Here is an 8,176-nt window from a genome sequence, read left to right on the forward strand (position 1 = left end):
TAACAATTTATACATGTTGATTTACATATCTAAATGAAAAAAACATCAATTCCTTAACATTGCAATATATGTTTATTGCTCTTAAAATTACAAAATAAAAGACTGACTAAGAATGCATTACTTTGCCCTTGTATAGAGATAGTATTCAATAAAAACTTGAAACCTTGAAAACACATAGCTTACTGAAACAAGCTTACTGAACACATAGGGCCTAGCTTACTGAAAAAAGAAGTTCTTTCAGATGAAAATAACAACAACTTGATGTCTTAGCATTCAATAAAAAAGGTCACCCAAAATACTTGTTTAGAGCAATTGAAAGAATACAGTATGTAAATGTAAACTTGAGGGCTTTAAGCTAATACAGAGAGTGCTTTAAAAAAAAAAATTTAACAGTGGGAGCCAGCAGCCTCTCATGTAGAAAAAAAAATATCCTAATGCTCCACGGGAAACTTTGGCGTTCCGCCCTTTTTCTATCGTGTCTAATGATTTTGGTTAATATGCACGAGGGAGGGAAGGAGGGAGGGAGAGGGAGAGAGAGAGAGAGAGAGAGCGCAAGACAGCGCTCGTGTAGTTTGAAGACTCTGAGTGCGCGAGCGCGCGTGAAACTTTGGTGTTTCGCCCTTTTTCTATCGTGTTTTATGATTTTGATTAATATGCACAAGGGAGAAAGAGAGCAAGAAGCGCTCCTGTTGTTTGAAGACTGTGAGTGCGCGCGCACAGCCGGGGCTCTCTCTCGTACGCGCCCTGTCATGCGCAGCACAGTCATTCTATTCTACATCACTGACCGATCAAATAAGGCTTTGACAGCCGCCAAAAAAAAGATCAATGCAGAAAAACTCCTGGATTGGTTATATAACGTTGGACAGAATGTTGATCCGGCCATCGTGTATATTCAGCGCACATAAGGTAAACGTTTTGCAAACGTTTTTTAGAGAAATAAAAACAGGTCGACGAATCGATGCGCATATTTTGCGTCGACGTCATCGATGACCTCGACGCGTTGTCCCAGCCCTAATACATACTTTTTAACCATTTTGCATTAGCTCTGTGATGCGCATCTGCAAATTCATGCATGGGCAACACAAGGGCGTTTGACTTCCTTTGCACGTTTGCTTTGTAAACACTGGGTCGGTACAGGAAATGAGCAATGGGTTCTCTAGATAAGAGCCTTATTCCTCGGCTGGGATCGTGTAGAGCTCTTTAAAGCTGCACTGAAATTGTAATTTGACCTTCGACCAGCTGGTCTTCATTGAAGTCCATTATATGGAGAAAAATCCTGGAACGCTTTCATCAAAAACCTTCATTTCTCTGCGACTGAAGAAAGACAGACATGAACATCTTGGATGAGATGAGGGGAAATTATCAGAAACTAATGAGTGAACCAAAGAAAGAACTAACAACTGAACAGACAGACAGAGAGAGAGAGAGAGAGAGAGTGAGAGAGAGCTGTGTTAGTGCTGCATTTTGGTGGCAGTAGCTGTAGCCGGTGTTAGTCGCTGCAGAAATCTCTGCGCAGCGCTTCTGTCAGCTACCTGCCACCTGTTTCACTGCATCACTCAAGAACAATTCTGGGTCAAATTCAGCTTAAGCTCTACTGACAACATCTGTGACACGCTGACAACACTTAAACAACAGAATAGCCGCATGTTTTAAACATTTACTCGTGTATTACAGTAAAAAAAACATTCTATTTTTATAAACACCAATAGAGCATTTGCAGGTCACAGACATCGTTGATAGACTTTCAGTTGCTTCTTGCTGGAAAAATACATGTTACTAATTTAATCATTTAAAAGTCAGTATCACTATCAGTAATTTATCCATATTTCAACATTATTAGTAGTAGCAGTATCATTACTGTTGATTTTATTATGGGGAGGACTGTACGGATATACTGTATACTCATTAATAGATTAATGTTTAGTACAGCATATAAATCATTCCAGGTTTATGACTTTTTAATAGTGGTAAGAATATTTTTTCACCAGTGCTTGATTTGGCAAAAGAAATCTGCAAAGCATAAACATATAAATCCTTATTAACTTCATGATCATGTCGGACAGAAGCAGTCAGATGTCTTTGTACTGAGTTTGCAGGGGAAAATTCTGCTTAAGTACTACAAACACAACCGAGAAGCTTCATAATGTTGGGAGACCAGATCTGCAATTTAGTTGTTTAATTATTTTATATTTTATTTAAACTTCATGTATTTAAAAAAATGCTGAACTAGGCTGCTTGAGAAAACAATAATTAGATCAATGGTTTTATATAGTTATAGACCTTTAAAAGGTTTGGGGTCGACAAGATTGTTTTTGTAAATGAATGTTTACTTTTATTCAGCAAGGATGCATTAAATTGATCAAGAACGACAGTATAGACATTTATAATGTAAATCAATTTCTTTCTATTAAACAAAGAATCCTGAGATGTTTCATGGTTTCCACAAAAATATGAAGCACAGCCGTCCTCAACATTGGTCTCCCTTACAATGCAATTATATAGATGAATCTCTCAACATTATTGTAGAATACAGTTTACGGTTAACCTCTACCTGAAGCTACTTTCCGTCCCGCGGAGAGTAACCTATCCAAATCAGCCTCTGAAACACAAGAGTGTGAGTTCATTATACAGCAGGCATGTCATCACCTCAGTTTGAGTGTGATCAGATGCCTTTAGTGTCTAACAGCAGCACCCGGACTACAGTGATGCCAGCAAAACAAGGCCGTGACTTCACTCAGCATCTGAAATACTGCTTAGCAGGTCAGACAACAGTGCATAACAAAACATTGCATGTATGAAACAGGACAACAAGCACAAGACACAACACGTCTGGCGTCTGCAGTTCCTGAAAAACTATGAGAAATGTTGCAATGCATACAAATTTACTAACCAGCTATAAACCTGTTTAGCTACTGCAATGTGAAGTCTGGACACTCTTGACTGAAACTTAAATGATCTTGAAAAACGTCTGCCTAAATACTTGAAAATAGTTTTCTAGACAGATAAATAGTGCTTAAAGGAACAGTTCACAAAAAATGAAAATTTGCTGAACATTTGCTTACCCTCAAGTCATAAGTTGTAGATGAGGTAGTTTATTCATCAGAACCAATTTGGAGAAACGTATGAAATCACTTCCTCATCAACGGATGCTCTGCAGTGAATGGGTGCCGTCTAAATGAGAGTCCAAACAGCTGATAAAAACATCACAATAATCCAACACCACTACAGTCCATCAGTTAATGTCTGTTGAAGTGAAAAGCTGAATGATGGATTTGCTTCTTACAAACATACAGCTTTTCAATTCACAAGATGTTAACTAATGGACTGGAGAGGTGTGAATTATTGTGATGTTTTTATCAGCTGATTGGACTCTCATTCTGACGGCACCCATTCACAGCAGAGCATCCATTGGTGAGACACTGATGAAATCTACATCTTGTACTGCCTGAGGTTGAGCAACTGTTCAGGGTGATGTTTTGGGTGAACTATTGGGTGAAAAAAAGAAAAAGAAAGACAAGATTATATAGCACCTTTTAAAAAAGTGTTTACAAAGTGCTTTACAGAAGAGAAATACATGTGTGCATTAACAGAAAAGAACAAGATACATACAAAATTGAAATAAAATAATAAAACAAAATACAATAACTAGTGTATTTTACTCAATAGAGTAAGGCCTCAATATACCTGTTCTTTACAAATGTATTTTACTCAGTGGGGTGCGACCTCAATAAACCTCTCTATTACCAGTGTATTTAACACAACAGAGTAAAGTCTCAGTAGACCTGTCTTTACCAGTGTATTTTACTCAGTGGGGTGCGACCTCAATAAACCTGTCCATTTCCAGTGTATTTAACAGGGACATTTCACTAGAAGACCTGTTTTATTTGTTGGACTCCATCTAATCTGATAAAACCGTTTGACAATTGTACCAAACATCCATAATAAAACAGCAGGGCCAAATTCAATTCTGATTTACAGTCAAGTGTTTCTGCCAGGTGAACATTCATAGAAAAGCACACCATATCTGTTTAAGGAATGTGCAAAATGCAGCAGCGTTAGCAAAGTCTGTGTGTGACTGTGTGCACAGAAGAGCTAATTTTCCGTTCTTGCACATGCACGATTATGAATTACCCTGGTTACACAGTAAGCAATATGATAGCATTTTGTGGTTCAGTTTTAGCCTGGTGAAAGAGAAAAGGCCCTAAAGCTTTGGTCTGTTGTATGTGAAAACTGCAGCAAAATTACTAACAGATGCTGATTAGTCTTAGTTAAAGAGATTATTCCCAGTTCCAATGTATGTGAAAACACAGAGGCTTATGTAATTTGTAATTACTTTGTTAACTCCATAAATGATTACATGAAATATAAAATCAAAGGTCTTTTATGGTAGATGATAACATCTAGCTACATTTACTGGTCTGATCAGTCAAAAGCATTTAATGAATCAATCAACCAGGTCACATCAACTACTGTCTCCTATTACAAATTGTTTAGTATTAGATAATGAACAACAGGTTCATATTTCCATTGTTTCATTATCACAAACATGAACGATGTCTGTTCTTTAAATCACAAATCAATTGATAATATGTGACAATATACACTACCATTCAAAAGTTTGAGATCAGTAGATTTTTTTTTTTTTTAAAGAAATAGATACTTTTATTAAGCAAGTATCCATTAATTTGATTAAAAGTGACTATAATGTTACAAAACATTTCTATTTCAAATAAATGTTTTTCTTTTGAACTTTCTATACAGCAAATAATCCTTAAAAAATGCACCTGTTTCCACAAAAAAAATGAAGCAGCAAAATAATAATAAGAAATATTTCACGAGCAGCATATTACAACGATTTACAGGAGTACTGATAATTCACCTTTAACATCACGTGAATAAATTACACTTTAAAATATATTCAGATAGAAAACACTTATTTTAAATAGAAATAATATATCACAACTGTATTTTTTTTACTGTATTTTTTAGCAAATAAATGCAGTCTTGGTGAGCAAAAGCGTTAAATAAATATTTCTGACAGTAGTTTCTTTGTTGCTAAGTCAGTAGAAACAGGATTCTTTCAGCTGTGTACTCATCACATTGGTTTTAAGGTGGAGATAATATCAGATACCACAGCTTCTAATTTTATCTTGTGACATATGATTGTGGTGATGCAGTGTTATGCATGTGAAACTACAGTGACCTGTAGTGTGAAATAAACCAACAGAGAAATACAAAATATGTGAAGGGGACAAAAATAGATCTTTTCGCGTTCTGAGTAACTCCCAAAAACTTCCAACACAGCAAAGATCAGTCTGTGTATTAAAGCTGACCATTTTAAGCCTGCTGGCTACTTTATTGTCTTAGTCAGTGATGGGCTCTTAGCTCCCTCCTCTGGCCATCATGGCAAACCAAACCTTTATTTTCCAGGGTCTTTTTTTAGTTTAAGAACATGGCTTCCCACTGACCTGATGCCAAACAGGAAGACTAGACAGAATCACAGACAACGAGAAAATAATTTCAGGCATTACGTAATGTATCAGGGGAAAACTAGATCTAGAGCTGTGACATTTCACCGCTCAGAGAAATTAAACATTACCATTATGAAAAGAGAAACAAAAGCATAGCTCACGAAAAATAAATTAACGGAAAACAGCGACCAGCACGATATTACAAGTTCTCCTTTTTACATGTTCCAAGTGAGAAAAACATATGTCATATGACGACACGTATACTCACGAGATTTCTGGACTGGGCTCCGTAAGTGAAGTCTGCCGGACGAATAGTAGAAGAATATCAGCACCATGATGGGACAAATTAAAAACATGAAGCTGTGTTTGGACTTCATCCTGATCATCTCACACAAGGCTTCATCTGGTCTGAGTCACCTGAAAACACAAGCATGCAACACACTGATCAATCACGGCATGCTTTCACAAGTCAATGCATAACTTATTATCATTATGCTACTATTTAAATGGCTTAAAGCAAACAGTAAAATGTTAGGTGAAATGCACTATGAGTTCAACACGGCGGGTGACGTTTTTATCTCTTATGTGAACTGTTGTGTATTATATTCAGGCTTGCAGGTGAAATGAAGCATGCTCACTTACAGGTAACCATAGTTTCTACCAATGCACCTCAGTTACTATAGTTCCAAATTGCTCTGAACTCTTTCAAATGATTTTGTTGAATATACTGGAAGCTGCTTAAAAGGTGGTAACATGCAACTCTTTATAATTTTAAGTTTTAAGTTATTTCTGCATTGTGTGGTCTGTATAACCAGTCATATTAATAAAACAAAACCAGTTAATTCAGATTTTCTGGTAATCTGAAAATTTAAAAATAGGCTTCATGTTGCAAGACTTAGCGGTTTACACCACTGAAACAAGCTTCTGCATTATTTTTATTAACAAACTATGACATTTTGGTGTGAACCCAGGTATCGTGGATTCGTGGTACATTTTTGTAAGCGTGAACATTTGTATTATGTATTGTGTGTGAAAAAATAAAAAATCTAATGTAACCCCCTTTTTAGCCGTTAACATTTTTAACCAACTGCAATTTAATTACAGACGTTTTTCTCAGTAACTGTAACTGAGTACATTTACATTTATTCTTTAATTAATTTACATAATTCTGTTACATTTAACTAACGTTAGTTACTCCCAAACACTGCTTATAAAGGACATATTAATTCTGCATTACAATTCTGGATCTTAAACATAAATGGGCTACTATCAGTGAATCTGTGTTTACACCTAAAGAGTTATATATATATATATATATATATATAACTACTAGTAAACGTTGTTATCAGTTCAAGCACCCGATCGATCCTCGTATCTAATGGAAACCGCAAACCGCTCGGCTATCAGTGGCTTGTATGCACGTTAACGTTATCCTACATAACGGTCGCTAGCATACGGTTAGCGGTTTAGCTAAACCTCAAAACCTCCGAACACAAATTCCCTTCAGCCTACAAACTCGCATGGAATAACAGTTACGTGAATTACACTAACACACACGTTTAAGAACAAGAAACGGCCACAAAATGACACAAAACAGCGTGTGTCTGAACAGGCTAATAACTGTCCTACCTCACAGAAACCGAAAGGTAATGAAAACATGTCCTTAAACATGCGGCTGTCTCACGCGTCGGTCGTCCCGGCTCTTCTGGAGGAACGGGAAAAACATTTCTTTGATCTCTCGTCTCCGCCTTTCAGCTCGGTTCCCCGGGAATGCGAAGTGAAGACAGAGAAAACAGAGTTCATGACTTAAAGGTCGAGGGAGGAGACGGAGACGGAGGTGGAGGAGGAGGAGGGACCTTTCTGGGGGGCCTGAGCGAGCGCCATATGAACAGCTATTGATTAGAACACACCATGCACACAGCTCCAAAACACATGCTTCTTCACTACATGCCTACATTTAGGCATTTAGCAGACGCTTTTATACAAAGCGACTTACAAATGCGGAAAATAGAAGCAATCAGAAGGGGAACAATATGTTAGTGCTGTGACAAGTCTCGGTTAGGCAATACATGTAACAAGTTTTATAATAAATAAATAAATAAATAAGGAAAAAAAGCACAGGGAACTCTCGTGTTACAGGGTATTTATAAAAATAAAATAAAACCAGCCAGAATAGAAAATGCTAGTGTTAGAGGTCAATTTTTAAAAAATAATAAATAAAAATAAAAACAACAAGATAGAATTTGAAAAGAATAGAGGATGCTAGTGTTAAAGGGTCACGTGTTTTTCTATGTCTTAGAATTAGAATAGAGAGTGCAAGTGTTTTTGTTTTTTTTTCTCTTAGAAAATTAGAATGGAGAGTGTTTTAGAGAGTGTTTTACTTTTACTATTATAAAACCATGGTTCATTTTCATAAGGTTTATGCATATTAGTCTACTGTATTGATTATATAGAACAGGAACAATATATGTCAATAACAACAAGTACCAAAATACAGTGGCACTGTGATGGTACCTTGGAAACCTATACCATAGTAAAATTGAGGAACTTGAAGTGTAGGCCTACCATAACAATCAGGCACTATCCCATCGATATGTCACAGTGCTTCTTTATTGCACCAAGAATGACTCAGTTTTATTGGGCTGTTACTCATAATAATGTCTGTGAATGTCAATTATTTATCATTCTTGTTTTTAATTTGTTTT

At 36.4% G+C, this 8,176-nt stretch overlaps 1 protein-coding gene across 3 annotated transcripts in view; it reads right to left on the reverse strand.

Annotated features, from left to right (window-relative positions):
• The window catches only part of st3gal3a (ST3 beta-galactoside alpha-2,3-sialyltransferase 3a), a 47,605-nt gene extending 40,298 nt beyond the window's left edge, over positions 1-7,307 (reverse strand). For 2 of the 3 annotated variants that reach the window (XM_059560980.1, XM_059560982.1), the window contains exons 1-3: positions 7,101-7,307; positions 5,740-5,888; positions 2,552-2,599 (exon numbers count right to left, since the gene is read on the reverse strand). In XM_059560980.1, the coding sequence (XP_059416963.1) occupies positions 2,552-2,599; positions 5,740-5,857 (166 nt within the window). In that variant the 5' untranslated portion in view covers positions 5,858-5,888; positions 7,101-7,307. The remainder of the gene's footprint in view (positions 1-2,551; positions 2,600-5,739; positions 5,889-7,100) is intronic. The other variant, XM_059560981.1, reaches the window with a different exon arrangement.
• Positions 7,308-8,176: the final 869 nt, after the last annotated feature.

Source organism: Carassius carassius, chromosome 10, assembly GCF_963082965.1.
Source record: "Carassius carassius chromosome 10, fCarCar2.1, whole genome shotgun sequence".
Lineage (NCBI taxonomy): Eukaryota > Metazoa > Chordata > Actinopteri > Cypriniformes > Cyprinidae > Carassius > Carassius carassius.